General features: G+C 35.2%; 2 protein-coding genes across 2 annotated transcripts; both read left to right on the top strand.

Moving 5' to 3' along the window:
• The first annotated feature begins 2073 nt into the window (after positions 1-2073).
• On the top strand, positions 2074-7013 carry LOC149218626 (transcription factor DIVARICATA-like). The gene is made up of 2 exons (XM_089384095.1): positions 2074-2841; positions 6114-7013. Exons 1-2 carry the CDS (start codon positions 2480-2482, stop codon positions 6589-6591), a joined length of 840 nt encoding a protein of 279 aa, XP_089240221.1. The 5' UTR covers positions 2074-2479; the 3' UTR covers positions 6592-7013.
• Positions 7014-16673: 9660 nt separating this feature from the next.
• On the top strand, positions 16674-18158 carry LOC149218625 (uncharacterized). The gene is made up of 2 exons (XM_089386600.1): positions 16674-16859; positions 17175-18158. The coding sequence occupies exons 1-2, from the start codon at positions 16674-16676 to the stop codon at positions 17793-17795; spliced, it is 807 nt and encodes a 268-aa protein (XP_089242726.1). The 3' UTR covers positions 17796-18158.
• The last annotated feature ends 989 nt before the right edge of the window (positions 18159-19147 follow it).

Genomic DNA, 19147 nt, shown 5'->3' with positions numbered 1-19147 from the left:
GATCAAGTAGTGAAACTCTCCTCTATGTTTGAATCTAACAATAAAAGAAGTTAAGGTTAATATTAATTCAAACAATAAAAGAAGTTAAGGTTAATATTAATTCAAACTTTAGTGATTTTTTCATGGGAAAAATCCCACATGGTTATCATTCTTCTATGCATAAAAATCAAATTATGTGAAACTAAAATTATTTAAAAATTCATGCTATATTTATATCATATTTGTTGAATTGTTTTTTAATCATTTTGCTTCATGATTATGTTACTCTATAATAATGAAATTAATCTCTTAGTATATATTGTTTGAGAGATTTTTAAATAAATAAAAGAAAAAAAAAATTTGAAAACAAAGTTTTGATGTAGTCTAATTAATAATTTTTAGTAAGATTATGATTTCTTCTTATTTAAAATATACTTTTCAATGCACAAATGAATTTAACACCTTACAAATTTTTTTGAAACACTTAATCTTTATAAATTAAACCACTTAAAGTAATGATTTTTAAAAATTTGTATTGGATTATGAATAATATTGATCATGAAAAATGCTCTGAAAATGACCATCTCATTTATTAGTTAAGCTGCACTTTAAATTTATACTTATTATTTTAAACTCCCACCAATCTTATTGCTAAATCACTATCAAACCTACATAATAATCAATCTATTATTATAAATCATATTAATAATTAAATTATTTACCAATATTATATTATCATAAATCACTTAAATCATTATAAATCATTTGGATAATTTAATCATCTCTTTATCACTTAATTCTTATAAGTTTATCATTCTATTATCATGGTAAGCCCATTTCCATGTGAGAAAAATGATAATATATTTAAAAACTACTAAAACTTTAAGTCATTTGGACTTTAATTTAATAGTAGATATGAGGGCTTTAAATTTAAATTATTATAATAATTTTTTTTAAACACATGTTATAAGAGATCTTATAAAATAATAGAGGATATTTATTTTTATTTTTAATTTAAGTTTTTATTAATTAATATGTTTTAAAATATATTTTATAAGAAGTAAAATTTTATGTAGATAAATTTGATTTATTTTCAATCTTTTTTCTTAAATTTAAGAAAAGGCTTATGGCAAGTTTGAGTTTATTAATTAACAAGTTTTTTGAATATAGAATTTTGTCCTCCAAATTTTAAGAAAATTTAAAATGTAAAATATTTAAAATATGAATTAATTATAGTAAAATTTGATATAATTGGAATTTTTTTAATTAAAAAAATCAATTTATCAATTTATTTTTAATTAATTATTTTAATATGAATAAAATTTAGATTTATAAGTGAATTGACAAAATTAACTTTCTACAATCTTTTAAAATTCTCTCAAATTCGAAATTCAAATACTTGAAAATAAATAATCTATTCAGAGTAATCAATTTTTTTTAATAAATAAATTAGATGATAAAATGTAAACTACTGTAAATCTCAAAAATCATACCAAAAAACTCTATTACTTACTCATTAATCAATAACATTTAACTAAATTTTCAATAATGTTATAAAACCAAAAAAATCTAATTAAATTAATAAAATTTAACCAAATTACATGAAAATGATGCTATAGTTAATTGAAAATGATGTAATAAACCCAAAAAAAAAAAAAAAAAAAAAACAATTAAATTAATAAAATTTAACCAAATTACATGAAAATGATGTTATAAACAAAACCTAAACCTAGGTAAATAGAAACCACTGAATAGCATGTTGATCACGAGGCGACTATAACTAACCGTTTAAAATGAGATGAAGATTTTGTTGACAGTTACACCATAGAGATCCCATGCGTTAAACCTAGACACCGGTGATAGAGATACGATGCGCAAAACCTAGACACCGGTGAATCATCGAGGGAAGACAGTGTCATAAGCCGCGTGATGTACGAGTGAAGGAACGCGAGGTCGTCGAATCCACTGGCGGCGGCTCCACGTCCTCCGCCGACGCTGAGATGCCGTCGGGGTGCACGAGAGCCGGCCGGGTGGGGGAGACGGCAATCCAACGGCGGTGCCTTACCTTCCTTAACGTCGGCGGCGACTGCCGCACGTGGGGTTGTATGTAAGGTACAGATATTTACAGCAATATAGGGATCTTTAGGGACATTGTCACTAGTGGTTGTAGAATTATTGGAGGCTGGGGGCATTAAAAAGAAAGAACACTGAGTATTTGACGGAGGGATGATGCATTAATAAGTCTCTGGGTGTTGCAATGGACTGTCGGGCTGATCTGGGTTTCATTTTTTGTTGTATGTTATTTGTGGATTTGCACTGGTTGGAATCTCGTGTCTTCTCGATTATATCGGAGTGAGATCGTTAGAAGGGTCTGCACTATTTCCGGCTTTGAACCCCATAGAGAAGCCGGCACCAGGCGTTTCGATCTCGCGACCAGCTGTTTTGATTTTGTTTTCGTGTTTGTTTTGGTATTTTCTGCTTGCTCTGGTTTATCCGCGCAATGAAGTTGGAGGAGGATTCAAGTTGGAGCGTAGAGCAGAATAAGTTGTTCGAAAATGCACTGGCAAAGTTCGACAAAGACACGCCAGATCGATGGGAGAACGTGGCCACCTGCGTACCGGGGAAAACACCGGCCGAGGTGAGGAGGCATTACGAGCTTCTTGTTGAGGATGTGACTGTGATTGAGTCCGGCCGGGTTGCTTTGCCTGCTTATTCTGAAAATTCGTATACACCGCCCGAATTGATGTCAGATCAGTCGGGCGATCTCACAAAACAGCAGGCGGTTTCTGTGAAGGCTCCCTCCGCCAAGGCGTCCGAACAGGAGCGCAAAAAGGGCGTGCCCTGGACTGAAGAAGAGCACAGGTTAGAACACCTGCTCCCCCTTCTTTTTGTTTTTCCTGTAAAGATTTTTTGGTATTAGAAATCCTATGCAGTAGTGATGGCGGTTGAAAATTGGTTTCCCAGTATCTTATTTATTTGAAGAAAGAAATAACTTACAGAGATGAAGCCCTAAAGAGATTTTTGAAAATTTTATACTTCAAGTACTACGAGAATTTAATATGATAGAAAAAATTTGTATTCCTGTGATTTTTAGACCAAAATTTGTCATAGAAATTATAAATTGCTGCCTCTGCATCAAGCCCTAGATTTGTAGTTTTTACCTGGATAGTTGTTCAGTTCCACAATCCCATTGTTCTTCATTGACGCAATTTGAGAAGAATTTTTTGCACTGACCATAATTTTTAGAGAAAAACTTTGATATAAATTGGTGCTTTCAGACCAAGCCCTAGGTTTCTAGCCTTTGGCTTTGGAAAAGAACAGAATTAAATATCATTTGATAATCGGTTCTTAAGGTCAAACGGTCTATTTGGGGCGGAGAAGTCATATCGTGGGGAGGCTATGCTTTTGCAGAAAATAAACAATAGTAAGTGCAGAGGTAAAAGGACGTGAGCTGAAGTCAGAGAAACAGGTAGAGTGCCATAGGTGGTATATCCGGTATAAGTCCTCGAGGCACTTATCTGTGAGATCCCTCTTGGAAGGGGTTGGCTTTTCCAACCTGCTGATCGTGCAGTAACTTGTCCCTTTTCTGCAAAGTTCTTGAGGCCCTCTGCGTCACGGGGAGAAGTCGCCTTAGGGAGTTGTCACCTTAGGGCGGAGAAGTCGCCATATTAGGGAGTTTACACCTTAGGGCGGAGAAGAAGTCATCATCATAGTGGGCTACACCTTAGGGCGGAGAAGTCACCAGTTCTTAGTGAGGCAGAAAATAAAACAACAGTGAGTGCAGAGCTAAAAAGAGTTGAGCCTAAGTGGGAGAAAGAGGTAGAGTGCTACAGATGGTATGCCCTTATAAGTTCCCGAGCCACTTTCTGGGAGACCCCTCTTGGAAGGGATTGGGTTCTCTGACCTGGTGATCTTTCACTAACCTGTCTCTTTTCTGCAACATTGTTGAGGCCCTTTGTGCCATGTCTTCTAGGTGGTTACTCTGAAAAAGCGTTAACTAGTTTACGCCCTCCAGTGCTGGTCCTTTGTTGATGGTGCTCTAGAGTCGAGGCATCAGAGTGGAGCAAGAAGTATTCTCTCAGACGACTTCTAGTGTCTGGGGGCAGACACTGAGGTTTCTTCGTCTCTGCAATCACTCTAAAGTCATAAAATCAGGACTCTTTATAATTTTGTGAATACTCCCAAGTTGACTCCACTCTCCAAGCTGGTGAGCCAAGTCAAAGCTCTGCTGAAATCCCTGTGCAACATTGAGTCAGACTTGGTAATGATTCGTAAGTTGCCAAGTTAATATTTCCTGATCTTTTTGTGTAAGTTTCCTGCTTTTTTAATAAATCAAGTTCTACTGAGTTCAGAGTTTTGCCCTGTCCTCGATTTGATTCTCAAATTTGGGCTTGTCAAGTCTTTGTCATGCTGTTGGACTTTGCCTAAAATAGGAGGATTCTTCACTGACACAGGAATTCCTATAGCCCTAGAGAACACAGCATCCCTGCGCTCTTCTTAGGAGAAGCTGGAAAATTGTTAATGGCAAGCAGACCTATCTAGATTGTGATTTAGGATGGTTGGTCAGTGCTAATGAATGCCGTTGCTCTATCATAAGTCAAGTTGTGGATTTGTTTTTGTGGAGTGCCCTAGTCCATTTCTTTTGTTGAGCTTAACCTGATAACAAAACTAATGTTAGTTGGGTAGCCTGTAGAAGACAATGGTTTGGTCTTCTGGTTAAGGATCCATCAGTGTTGGAAGCATCTCGATTTTATTGTAAACTGTGTGAAAAAATCAAGATTTGATGGAAAAAATCATGATTTAAGTGATTTTATTATTTTTTTTTACTTTTTGCTTTTTGGTTTTGTTTTTTATTTTTTAGTTTCCAATGTTTGCTGATATTTTCTCCATTTTTATGATTTTTTGGTTTTGTGGACCCTTGCCAATTTTATCCTGATGGTGATGTTTGCAACATTGGGATCCATATCCATGTGTAAGATTTTTTGAGTTATTTCCTTAACTAGGATCATTATGAAATCATTACATGAGAGTTTTGGATTATCCTAGTTGAGAATGGATGATAGCATCATTTTGTGTCATGTAATCAAATGAACCCAATCTCGTGGTCAGATTATAGACAAGGGAAGAATAGCTATATGTATGAACTGTTCAGGATTGTTTTGTGGTTCTGACGAGTTGAGGAGAAAACAGTGTCGTCAAATTGTGATGCATCCCATCCGTTCTATTTTGACTATATTTGCCTTTGTTAATAATTCTTATTTTGTGTCTGAAAAGTCGTATTCTCCACAAAGCCCAAACTCTTCACTGCTGTATGGAGACTGGGAAACCAAACCTGACTCATCTTTTACAGATTGAGATTGAAGCTTTCCTATAATATCATGACCGGATCAGATGGGTTCTTGAATATATATTGATGCTTCCCTCTATCATCATGACTGATCAGATGAGCTATTGAATATATAAATAGGTTTAGTGTGCAGGAAAAACTCTTTAGTGTCTCTCATTTGCACTGGAAAAGAAACAGTTTCATATTCAACTGAAATGTATAGTCAGCTTTGAAAAGCATTTGCTATCTAGTAACTTCAATCCCTTTGATTTCCATCCTCCTTGTATTAAACCCCACCTACAACTAGAATAGATCCATCTTAACCCCATACCTATGAAATGCCAGCAGGGATTAAAAAAACCAGAGGTACAAATCTCAATCTTCTTGCACCACCATGTACTATTTAATAAATATTGGGGTTTGCACCTCTCCATTTTTTAATCTCTCTTGATGCTTAATAGACCCAAGGTTCAGATGGGTCTATGCTAGTTTCTAGTAGTTGTTTAAATATTGCAAAATAAATATTTGCCAGTTTTTTTCCTTTTTTTTTTTATTAATTTTATTCTTTCTTTGTCTAAATTTAAACTTTTAATTTTTTAAAATTATTGTAATTAAAAAAATAGGTATCTCTGTTTTTGGTTTTATTAGTGTTAGACATGACATAGATCTCCTCCACCCTGGGCTGTAGAGTGTCTTGCTTCTCTTGGTGCAATTATACGATTATATACAAAAACAAAGAATTGTTACATCTTGATTTGTACTGCAGAAAAGGATTGAAGTTAATTTGTTGCATCTTTGTATGGTGCAGACTCTTCTTGATGGGATTGAATAAATATGGCAAAGGTGATTGGAGAAGCATATCAAGAAACTTTGTGGTCTCACGGACACCTACTCAAGTTGCAAGCCACGCCCAAAAGTATTTCCTCAGGCTTAGTTCCGGGAACAAGGAGAAGAAAAGGTCTAGCATACATGATATAACAAGTGTCAATGGGGCAGAAATGAAGCAGCCTCATCTGCAGCAATCTTCTGCTATTACAAATTCTCATAATCCTTCTGCTGTTAGTCGCTCTCCAAATATGATGTATCCGTCATCACTGGGAGGAGCAACCATGGTAAATTCTATGGGATCTCCAACAGGGGGCAACCATATGATGCTATCTCCCCATTCACTAGGTCCATATTCTCAGAAAGGTATTGGTGGTCATTCGCCTGGGCATATAATTCCCGTTTCTTCTTTAGGTGTGCCTCAGATGGGATACCCTATGCAACCAAGCATGCATAATTGATGAAAGGTAACAATCAGCTGCTGCTACTATGTAATGCATATGTTATCTTACATCCTAAAGCATATTTTATCTCACACCCTAAAGGCTCTTTCCGACATGGTAGTGTTATTGTTTCATGTGAATATGCCTCTTGTTAAAAGTGTAAAGCGATTTTGATTAATTTTTTTATGCTTCTTTGGGGGACTTGTACGAATTCTGTAAATATGTACATACTGCAGAGGTGATATAATTGCCAGCTTTATTTCCCAAGATAGACAAGGCAAACACAGTTATATGAGAATAGCTACAAAAAGGTGTCTTAATAATGGAACTTATTATGGGAAAATGTCATTCATTATTGATATTTTTTTCCAAATTTTTAAAGCTGCAGCGTAATGAGAAACGATGATGTTGCACTTTAAGCAATTTTTTTTTGAAGGATACTTAATTTGGCATGAACTTGATTGTTTAAAATACGTCTAGTTTGATATGTTCAAAGTCCTGCTTTGGAATATGATGAAGTTCTTTTGTAGATCATCTAACTCTTCGGTAATATTAGGGATATGACCTCCTTTATCAGAGGTATATCTATAACTATATATTTTGGTCTGTGGGTCTTCATTTGTTGAAATATTTATGGTATGAGAAGGGGAACTCTGCCTGGTTCTTCCTTCAGCAGATGAGATGTAATAGTGATGGAATGTACAATTATGGAAATTAGTTAATACTGGTTTTACTGATGGGTGTACTTGCCACTGTAAATACAAATTACTCTTTAACATCTATGATATTGGTTTGGTTTTCGAGTGCAAATAAATGATTTAGAATCGCTAAATATCATTTTAGATAGCTGGTTATGGTCTTATTATTTTCAGTGTCAAAACGTCACTCAAATATTGTAAATGAGGATCACTTCTTAAATAACAATATGTTGGGCTGTCGGCATCATTATTACTACGAGGGTGGATATCATTAGGCCAAGAATTCATTTTCAGGAGCCCACTGTTTTCCCATCGTCAAGTTGATCATGCCACTGATCTTCTCTCATATGCATCTGTACATCTCTTCCAAGTTCACAGTGTTGTACTTCCATCTTGGAAGCAGAGGAGATTAAGCGTAATATTGCAAATTTGTCTGAGAAAAAATGATCCAACCTAATGTGTTTCCATATGATTCACCATTTCTCAAAGCCCAGAAAGATGATGAGTGACACTTGTCTTTGAACGTCAGAAGATGACATAAAATTGTTATTAAGACTGCACACCCTTTGCCTTAAATTGATGAGTTACCCTACTAATTGGAAGGTATTAAACAATTTATACTAGAATTGATATGAAGAGTGGGTATGATGTATGCATGTAACTTTCAAAATAAATTACACAGCCAACATTACCTTAAAGATAATGTATTTAAACATTATGTAGATGAATTTATCATCATTTATTTAAATGAAATTTTGTTTTTGTTTGCAATCTTGAATATCTTTACCTTTTAACATTTTCACCAAACTTTTGGATGCCTTTGCATGGAACACCAGTTATGTGATTTTTAGATTTTTACATCTGTCATATATTTTTTAAATGGTTCTTACGAAGATATAGATAGAGGTGTTGTAGACATTATTGTTCCCAACACTTCTTCATACGCAACATAAAGATGCGCTGGCTCAAACATACGACAACAATTTCAAACATTCATGACATGTGCAAAACCATCATATGCAATAAACTATTTATATCTTACAATGCCACCTCCTATCTTTAAGTGTCCTCTTAAACAAGAAATCATAATATATATTTATTTGTTTATTTTCAAAATTAAAAATATTTAATGCATTCCGAAATTTTCAAATATTCCACAACTATTCTAGAGAGATGCTATTAAAAGAAATACCTTCTGAAATAAGCAGTTGTATGCGAGTGATATTGACTCAACATCATTCAACCATGAAAGCTTGATTCATGCTTTAAGCAACTTAACTAAGCTTTTACCTTTTGACGAGTATATATCCTAATGGAACTGCTCATGATTGTCTCAATCAATTTTATTTATTGCAATGTGACTAAAAGATCTTGTGATTCTAAGATAAAGTCAAATACTGAATGGTTCTAAGATCTTGTGAGGATTTTGAATGCATGTCTACTGAATGGTTTGCGCTTTGAAATTTAACTTCTGTTATTTTAAACATGTTGACTAAGATGAGATCCTCATCAATTTTATTAATACTGTGCAGAAGCATCTCAATGATCACATGCTTTATTTTCAAGATTATCCATTTATGTTGTTTGCAAACTTCCTTTTATATACCAATTTCTTACATTGTGGATGTTCTTCAATTTATTTTTGATGAATATTTAATATTTTTCAACTATAATTAATTCAAGGTGTGACTATGAATGGGATTTTTTTTAACTGGTTTTCTTAGCATAACTTGATACTTTAGGCCTATTGGATATGATGAACTAAAATGATTGTATGTTAATATTATGATATTTAAAAATTACATTAAAATATTTCAAATCTTGAAGCTCTTCCTTGACATGTTTCTTAGATTTGTCATGTTCGTTATGCTTTGGTTGCATTAGTGTTCTACAAAGATGCACCCCTAGGGTGGGGTGCATGCACTTTATGCTTCCCACGCACTTGGGATGGGGGTATGTGGCATGCCAACAAGGCTTGTTGGCTCACACGGCATCAACTCAAACTCTGTTGACGTGGATGTGGCTTGCATGACATTGGCTCAGACTTTGTTGCGTTGATATTTGGCTTGTACAATATTGGCTTAGACTCTGTTCATGTGAGTATGTGGCTCACATGACTTTGTTGACATGGATATTTGGCTCACATAACACTGTTGTCATGCAAATGTAACTCGCGTTGTATTGGCTCATATTCTCTTGATGTAGATTTGACTAGCTCTCCTAGTTGTTAAAAATATGCAACTGTGGTCAAATTCCACTTTGAACTACTCATTTGATGGAGATGATGACGGCATTGAGTTCCTCTTTCCGAGAGGACCAAAATCAACCTAAAGATCACCTCGTTCGGACAAGCAAACGCTGGTTTTTGATTTATGCATCCACTCATGAATATTGGACCAAGTTGGCTTCACCCACATGCATACTTAGACAACGTAGCAGCAACATCAAGTGGACCTTGTTGGACACCCCTAAAAGCCTATAAATACAAGTGACTTTGAAGCTCATTTGGACATCACAACATTGAGCATCCTCTTCTCTTCTATCTGATTTGGTTCGGTAAGCGAAGGAAAAAGGTAGCACGAAGGTCTTAAGTCTCAAATCTAAAGGTTGCTGAAAATGTTAGGGTGTTTTTTATGGACATTGGCACATCACTGTGAAATTTTGACTCTGGTCGCAGGTATACTTTAGGCAAGAGAGTGATCAGGAAGCTAAAGTCGCTCTTATGCTAACTTGATGAGAGTGACTCTGGGTTTGACTACAGTTGACTATACTATGAAGTTTTTTGAATGTTAGGTTCCTATAATACTAGCGATTCCCCCATGACTATTGTCATTGTATCTCTTATTGTTATTGTTGTGCTCTTATTGTCCCCATATTGTTATTATTGTGCACCATAGAATCCCATTACAGTTATTTTTGTGCCTTTATATTATTATTGTTAGGTCGGCTTGGTTATATTGTGTCCCCTTAGACTCCTATATATAGAAAGGAGGTTTTGTCATTTCAATCATCCAAGAATTGTTCATTTGTGTAATGTAAATGAGGTTTCCCCTTCAAGAGACTGAATTCTAAGGCGTTGATCTATCTTTTAATCTTTTTGTGAGTTGGTTTTCTAACATTTGGTATCAGAGCTTTGGATTCTAGGGTTTCGCTGCTCCAAATAGGCCATCGTGGCATTTTAGCTATAACGTTTTTTCTGCGATGTTTCAGAAGTGAAAAAAAACCCATTTGAGACGAAATCGTGCTAAACCTCGGGTCCGAATTTCAGAGCTTGTCTCGCTATATTTTCAGAGATATGATCAGAGGAAGTTAGGGTTTTTGCAAGATCCAGAATTTAAGTTAAAACAGGTCATTGTAGAATTTTCGCTATCTCTTTCGCTACGAAGTTTCAGAAGCTAAACCAAAAACCCATTTGAGAAGAAATCAGTCTGAACCTCGGCTCCGAATTTCAGATCCTGTCTCGCTATATTTTTAGAGATATAGTCTGAGGAAGTTAGGGTTTTTCAGACCCCCCAATTACATTCCAAACATGTGACCGTGGGAAAATTTTCATAACTGTCTCTCTAAGCATCATATTGAAATTTCGTAAGAAGTTACAAAAAGAGGACACACTATAGTTTCTTGTATATGTTTTTCAGAGCCAAAGGTCAAAACAATGACACATGGCACTTCATACAAGTTTGCTCTTCTGAAAAGGTATATAATCGGGTCATCTTGGGAGATTGTGCATAAATCTTTCTTAGAGAATTCAATTTCGATATGACTGGTGGCATTGGAAAGAGGACACAGAGGGCTACAACAGGTCGTGATTTTAGAACTGGAAGAGTTGAAATCACAAAAATATATCAGATTCAATATCAGGTTCCAATTTTTGCATAAGCTTGGTTTGAAAAAATAGTATGAAGGAATTCAAAGGGCATAATGAAACATTATTATCGGTAATTGATGCCCCGAATAAAGAAAATGGAAACACCAAGTAAACAACCTGAAAGCTCTAGCATGACTCATGAAGAAGAGGAAGAAATGCAGCATGATATATCAAAATTACAAGACCAAGTACAACAAATGTCACTCACACAAAAAGTAACAGAAGCTAAGATGGATGATTTAAAGAAAGACATAGAAGCTAAGATGGATGGTTTAAAAAAAGGCATGGAAGCTAAGTAAGATGGATGGTTTAAACAAAGGCGTAGAAGCTTAAGATGAATGGCGTGGAAGCTATAAGATGGACTGCGTGGAAACTAAGATGGACGATTTGAAGACATATTTGAAGACATGCATGGAATATTTGAAGACATATTTGACAAAGTTTCTACAAGAAATGCTTACTAATGGCGAAAGGGTAGTAAAGGAAACTCATGATGAGAATAAAATAAATGTTAATCATGATTTCATAGACTCTAACGTTGGATCAAAGAACCACCATATTTCAAAGATCGATATGAGGAAGTTTGATGGCAAGGATCTCAGAACATGGATACTACAAACGGAGCAATTTTTCGATCTCGTAAACAAATTTTCACTTGGGCTATTTTTACGGATGAAATGATAGCACATTATGAGGATACAAAACGCAACACTTTTTTTAGCCAATTGATGAATCTCAAACAAAAGGGGTCAATGATGGAGCACATTGAGGGCTTCCAAAAATTGAATATAAGGGTAAAAGATATTCCAGAGGAGCATAGGATTGATATGTTCACAGGGACTTTAAAAAATAACATCCAACATAAGGTTTGCCTTTGGGAACCAGATTCATTGGAGAAGGCATTAAGGTTGGCAAAAAAAATGGAAAGAAAAATTATGGCAACAAGGAAGACTACCACTCACAATCATAAAGATGGAAGTGTTGCTGCCCCTAGCCATCCACAACCTATAAGGTTGACACCACAACAATTGGAAGAAAAAAGAGCAAAAGGGTTTTGTTACAGTTGTGATAACAAATACACTAAAAGTCATAAGTGTGTCGAGAAGAAATTATTTTACATAGATTGTGAAGAGGAGGAAGAAAAGGAACAAGAAACTTCAAAAGAAGATGATATACACTAGAAAAAAAACCCTAGAAAAAGAAAAAATGACCATATCTTGTAATCCATTGGCTGGAATTACCACTCCTCAAACTATCAAGATAGAAGGGCATATCAAGAAAAAAAAATCATAGTGTTGATTGATGCGGGAAGTACCCATAATTTTATTCATTATAAGATAGCCAAAGAATTGAATTGCTTCCTATATCCAACACCAGAGTGTCAAGTGATGGTTGCAAGCGGATGAACCATAAATTGCTCAAGAAAGTGCCATAATATCAAACTATCCATGGGAGAATATGTATTGAATAGCCCAATGCTTTCCATTCCAATGGGTGGTGCTGATGTTGTACTAGGATTCCAATGGCTACAATCCTTGGGTACAATAGCTTTTAATTTTCAAGAACTTTTCATGAAATTCTCTTCAGAAGGAAAGAAAATTGAATTAAGGGGTATCATAGGGAAACCGTGAAAGATAATAAGCTCTAATGGAATGACAAAGCTTCTAAAGAAAGAACAACGACGCATAATTACACATTTATGTTCACTAGAGTTTCCCACATCGAAATCATCCATTTCTCCAGATCTTCAAAAAGTCTTGGACAATCATTCCAAGGTATTTGAGACTCCCAAAGGCCTCCCACCTATTCGTGATTATGATCATGCTATCAATTTGATTCTAGGAAGTGTTCCTCCAAACATCAGGGCTTATAGATATCCCTATGTCCAAGAGAGTAAAATTGAATGTATGGTTGCAGAAATGCTAGAGGCTGGTATAATTCAACCTAGTCAAAGTTCTTTCTCTGCTCTAGTAGTATTGGTTCACAAGAAGGATGGATCATGGCGCATGTGGCCACATTATAGGGAGCTGAACAAGCTCACTATTAAAGATAAATTTCCCATTCCTGTCATTGATAAATTATTGGATCAATTGCATGGATTAATTTACGTCACCAAGTTGGATCTTTGTTTAGGATATCATCAAATTAGAATGAAGACTGAATACATTCCAAAAACAACATTTAGAACTCATGAGGATCATTATGAATTTTTGGTCATGCCTTTTGGCCTTATTAATGCAACTTCTACATTTCAAGGTTTGATGAATTCAATTTTCAAACCCTTCCTTAGAAAATTTGTGTTAGTGTTTTTTGATGATATACTAATCTACAACAAGTCTTGAAAGGATCATGTCCAACATGTTGACATGGTGCTCAAACTATTGGAGGAGAAACAATTATATGCAAAAATGTCCAAATGTTTCTTTGGAGTACAAGAGGTGGAATATCTGGGTCATATTATATCTCATGGAAGTGTTAAGGTAGACCCTAGCAAAATTAAAACCATTAAGGAATGGAAAATCCCCACATCCATAAAGCACTTACAAAGATTTCTCGGGTTGACAAGGTATTATTGCAAGTTTGTTAAGAATTATGGGAGAATAACAACACCTTTAACAACATTATTGAAGAAAGATGCATTCTCATGGACTCCAGAAGCAATGAAGGTCTTTGAACATCTTAAAGAAGCAATGTGCCAAGCACCAGTCTTAGCTACACCGGACTTCACAAAAACCTTTATTGTGGAATGTGATGCTTCAGGAAATGGAATTGGCGGTGTTTTAATGCAAGAACAAAGACCCATTGATTTCGAAAGTCGTCTAATCAAAGGAAAGTATTGACACAACTATTTATGAGAAGGAAACATTGGCAATACTACATGCACTTAAGAAATGGCGACCCTACCTAATGGGAAGACACTTCAAGGTAAAAACAGATCATGATAGTCTTAAATACTTTTTGGAACAAAGATTATCTTCAGAAGAGCAGCAAAAATGTGTCACAAAGATGTTGGGCTATGACTTTGAAATCATCTACAAAAAAGTGAAGCAAAATGTTGTAGCAGATGCACTCTCAAGAAATGATGAGGATGTAGATGCATTTCTTTGCGCCATTTCTATTATCCAACCAGATTGGATAAATAAAGCAAGGGATGAATGGGAGAATGACGAGGAAGTGTTGGCACTCATTCAAAAGATACAACAAGATCCCAATACATCTGATACATTTAGCTGGAAAAATGATTCGTATGGTACAAGGATCAGTTATAACTATGTAAGAATTCCCAACTCAAACAAAAGATTCTTAGGGAATTGTACACCTCTCCCTTAGGAGGGCACTCAGGATTTCTAAAAACCTACCACAAGGTTAAAAATGATTTTTTTTTGGATGGCCTTAAATCAGATATTCAAAAGTTTGTGGTGGAATGTTTAGTTTGCCAACAAAATAAAGTTGAAACAATTAAGACCCTAGGACTATTACAACCCTTATCCATTCCAAGCAAACGTTGGGAGGAGGTTTCAATGGATTTTATCACAGGTTTACCCAAGTCCGAAAGAAAGAGTGTTATCATGGTGATAGTTGACAGAATTACCAAGTATGCACACTTTTGTGCATTATTTCATCTATTTAAAGCAAGTATAGTTTCTACTGCATTTATGGAAACAATTCAAAATTTACATGGAAACCCAAAGATTATTGTAAGCGACAGAGATCCCATTTTCATTGGAAATTTTTGGACAGAATTATTTTCTTGTCTTGGGACTCAGTTAGCTCATAGCTCATCTTATGATCCTCAATGTGATGGGCAAACTGAGATAGTAAACAAATGTTTGGAAGGATATTTTCGTTGCTTTGTATCTGATAAACAGAGACAATGGGTCAAATGGTTGCCTCTGGCTGAATGGTGGTATAACACTTCCTTCCATACTGCAACAAAAATGACCCCATTTATGGCACTTTATGGATATCATCCACCATCCATCACATCATATTTAAGAGAAAATTTGAAGGTTCAAGCAGTGGAAGATCACATCAAGCATCAACAACAAGATCTTCAAATCTTAAAGGATAACCTTACCTTGGCGCAAAATAGAATGAAACAACAAGGAGTTCAACATCGTAGCGAAAGAAGTTTTGATGTAGGTGATTGGTTATTCTTACGGCTACAACCATATAAACAAATGTCCCTCAAGCAAGCTGTTGTACCTCTGAGATAGTAGTAGGTCAACTACCAATGCCAAAGCATCTAAAATAATTGTTTTGGGGTTTTTGGTTTTAGTTTCGGAAGACCAATGAAGGAAGACAGATGTAGAATTAAAATACTTAATCCTTTGGATAATATTAATATCTCAGCAAAGGGCCGCTATAAAGCTTTACACAGTGATATAGATCAAATAGTGATGAGAAGAAAACATAAAATAATATGATTATCACAATTTCCAGACTGTAAAACAGAACAATCATAAGTATGAAAACCTTCTAAACTACGTTCCAAAGATTCAAGGCAATATACTTAAGCTTACAAAAAATACTGATGATTTATTGATTAGAGGGGATTAGCTAAACAAACCGTTCATTAATCCATTCTCTTAATAGATGATCACTTTAGGAGTTTATAGGAATAAATTGAGACACAATTATTCCTATCTAGATATCTCTATAAGTCATAAGCATATGAAGAAAAACATAATAATTGATAATTGGAAAAACTTATAGGATAACACAAACAGTGTAAAACCAAATTCAGAATCCTCTGCTTTGTATTAAGGTTCCAGAAAGACTGAGTACATCAAGTGTTTAGAAAAGCTTCTTTCAAAGGTGCATCCAGGTTCAAAGTAAAATGAATAGTTACGACTTAACAAGCAATGAACAATGAACCTTGAACCTATAACAACTCGAGAAGAGAGTTATTTATACAATATTGAAACTAAGAAAATATCATAAAACTGATTAAAATTTATTCTAGGAAATGAAATATCTTAATGCAAGAAGATAGGGGCAACTATTGAACTGCTTCTTGCTATCCCTTTTATTCAGGTTGTGCTGGCTTTGTTGTTTGATATTTTTCCCTTTAAGCTACTTGATTGTTTGTATCGTTTACGCTGGTTGATCCCTTCATTTGATCTTTCATCTGATACTGCTTAAACTCTATGAATATCCTTTGACCTTGCTGAGTAACCTTTATTGTGTTCTTTTTACCTTTATTGTGCATTTCAAGTTTTTTTACTGCGTTTTTCAATAGTAAATCATTTTAGATTTTATGTTACAGAGTAAAGTGATTTGATATAATCTTCATATTTGTCTTCTAATTGTATACAAACTTTTTTCTTTGTAAGTCTGGAATAGGAGTTTTTAGTTGCGAAACATAGAAATTGTTAAGAAAAACATAGGTGACAGAGAAGGTTGTCAATGGCTTTATTGAGCTCGAAGGATATTGGAAGGAGTCCAGAGTGTATCGGAATGTAAAACAATGGTTTTATTGGTCCCAGAGGTTTATGGAGGTTTCACTGTGAAAACGGGCGAAACAAAGCAAAATGGTGATTTTTATGTTTAGACGGAAAAACAATTTACTTTTTGAATTATGGCGCAAAGTGGACAGTGGCCATTTTGTCGTTATGCGGGAGGTGGTTTTGATTTTCATTGCACCTCTTATGAGGCATGAGCTGTTTTTGGGAGGGGTCATCCGATATAGTCTAGATCTTGACACGTATCGAAGGGAAGTCAGTTAAACACTGATTTTTCGGGCAGGTAATGCTCGAACAGAGAGCCAACCCGAAATCGCTGAGGGTCATTGGATTTGAATGCATTTGATGGACGGTGGTGGAGCAAAAGAGTAGCGCGGAGGTAAGAGGAAATAGCAACAGAGGGGCCCAACGATTAATCATGGCAATATGGGCTTTATTATGGGTTAAAAACTGAGATTAGCGGGTTTTATGGTTAAATAGAGGTTTAAACTTTTAAATATTTTTAAATTATTGTAATTAAAAAAATAGGTATCTCTGTTTTTGGTTTTATTAGTGTTAGACATGACATAGATCTCCTCCACCCTGGGCTGTAGAGTGTCTTGCTTCTCTTGGTGCAATTATACGATTATATACAAAAACAAAGAATTGTTACATCTTGATTTGTACTGCAGAAAAGGATTGAAGTTAATTTGTTGCATCTTTGTATGGTGCAGAATCTTCTTGATGGGATTGAATAAATATGGCAAAGGTGATTGGAGAAGCATATCAAGAAACTTTGTGGTCTCACGGACACCTACTCAAGTTGCAAGCCACGCCCAAAAGTATTTCCTCAGGCTTAGTTCCGGGAACAAGGAGAAGAAAAGATCTAGCATACATGATATAACAAGTGTCAATGGGGCAGAAATGAAGCAGCCTCATCTGCAGCAATCTTCTGCTATTACAAATTCTCATAATCCTTCTGCTGTTAGTCGCTCTCCAAATATGATGTATCCGTCATCACTGGGAGGAGCAACCATGGTAAATTCTATGGGATCTCCAACAGGGGGCAACCATATGATGCTATCTCCCCATTCACTAGGTCCATATTCTCAGAAAGGTATTGGTGGTCATTCGCCTGGGCATATAATTCCCGTTTCTTCTTTAGGTGTGCCTCAGATGGGATACCCTATGCAACCAAGCATGCATAATTGATGAAAGGTAACAATCAGCTGCTGCTACTATGTAATGCATATGTTATCTCACACCCTAAAGCATATTTTATCTCACACCCTAAAGCCTCTTTCCAATATGGTAGTGTTATTGTTTCATGTGAATATGCCTCTTGATAAAAGTGTAAAGCGATTTTGATTAATTTTTTTATGCTTCTTTGGGGGACTTGTACGAATTCTGTAAATATGTACATACTGCAGAGGTGATATAATTGCCAGCTTTATTTCCCAAGATAGACAAGGCAAACACAGTTATATGAGAATAGCTACAAAAAGGTGTCTTAATAATGGAACTTATTATGGGAAAATGTCATTCATTATTGATATTTTTTTCCAAATTTTTAAAGCTGCAGCGTAATGAGAAACGATGATGTTGCACTTTAAGCAATTTTTTTTGAAGGATACTTAATTTGGCATGAACTTGATTGTTTAAAATACGTCTAGTTTGATATGTTCAAAGTCCTGCTTTGGAATATGATGAAGTTCTTTTGTAAATCATCTAACACTTCGGTAATATTAGGAATATGACCTCCTTTATCAGAGGGTCTTCATTTGTTGAAATATTTATGGTATGAGAAAGAGAACTCTGCCTGGTTCTTCCTCCGGCGGATGAGGTGTTAGTGATGGAAATTAGTTAATACTGGTTTTACTGATGGGTGTACCTGCCACTGTAAATACAAATTACTCTTTAACATCTATGATATTGGTTTGGTTTTCGAGTGCAAATAAATGATTTAGAATGGCTAAATAACATTTTAGATAGCTGGTTATGGTCTCATTATTTTCAGTGTCAAAACGTCACTCAAATATTGTAAATGAGGATCACTTCTTAAATAACAATATGTTGGGCTGTCGGCATCATTATTACTACGAGGGTGGATATCATTAGGCCAAGAGTTCATTTTCAGGAGCCCACTGTTTTCCCCATCGTCAAGTTGATCATGCCACTGATCTTCTCTCATATGCATCTGTACATCTCTTCCAAGTAAACAGTGTTGTACTTTCATCTTGGAAGCAGAGGAGATTAAGCGTAATAGTGCAAATTTGTCTGAGAAAAAATGATCCAACCTAATGTGTTTCCATATGATTCACCATTTCTCAAAGCCCAGAAAGATGATGAGTGACACTTATCTTTGAACTTCAGAGGATGACATAAAATTGTTATTAAGACTGCACACCCTTTGCCTTAAATTGATGAGTTACCCTACTAATTGGAAGGTATTAAACAATTTATACTAAAATTGATATGAAGAGTGGGTATCATGTATGCATATAACTTTCAAAATAAATTACACAGCCAACATCACCTTAAAGTTAATGTATTTAAACGTTATG

Source organism: Pinus tabuliformis, chromosome Q, assembly GCF_031772625.1.
Source record: "Pinus tabuliformis cultivar Carrire ecotype Pingquan chromosome Q, CPIR1, whole genome shotgun sequence".
Classification (NCBI taxonomy): domain Eukaryota; kingdom Viridiplantae; phylum Streptophyta; class Pinopsida; order Pinales; family Pinaceae; genus Pinus; species Pinus tabuliformis.
This window is presented reverse-complemented; position numbering and strand designations above follow the sequence as displayed.

Bases quoted from the DNA above. Each gene is read 5' to 3' on its own strand.
- LOC149218626 (XM_089384095.1), top strand. From the start codon at position 2,480: ATGAAGTTGGAGGAGGATTCAAGTTGGAGCGTAGAGCAGAATAAGTTG. The intron at 2,842-6,113 runs GTTAGAACACCT...TGTATGGTGCAG, and splicing joins TGGACTGAAGAAGAGCACAG to ACTCTTCTTGATGGGATTGA.
- LOC149218625 (XM_089386600.1), top strand. From the start codon at position 16,674: ATGGTGATTTTTATGTTTAGACGGAAAAACAATTTACTTTTTGAATTA. The intron at 16,860-17,174 runs GTCAGTTAAACA...GACATGACATAG, and splicing joins TTGACACGTATCGAAGGGAA to ATCTCCTCCACCCTGGGCTG.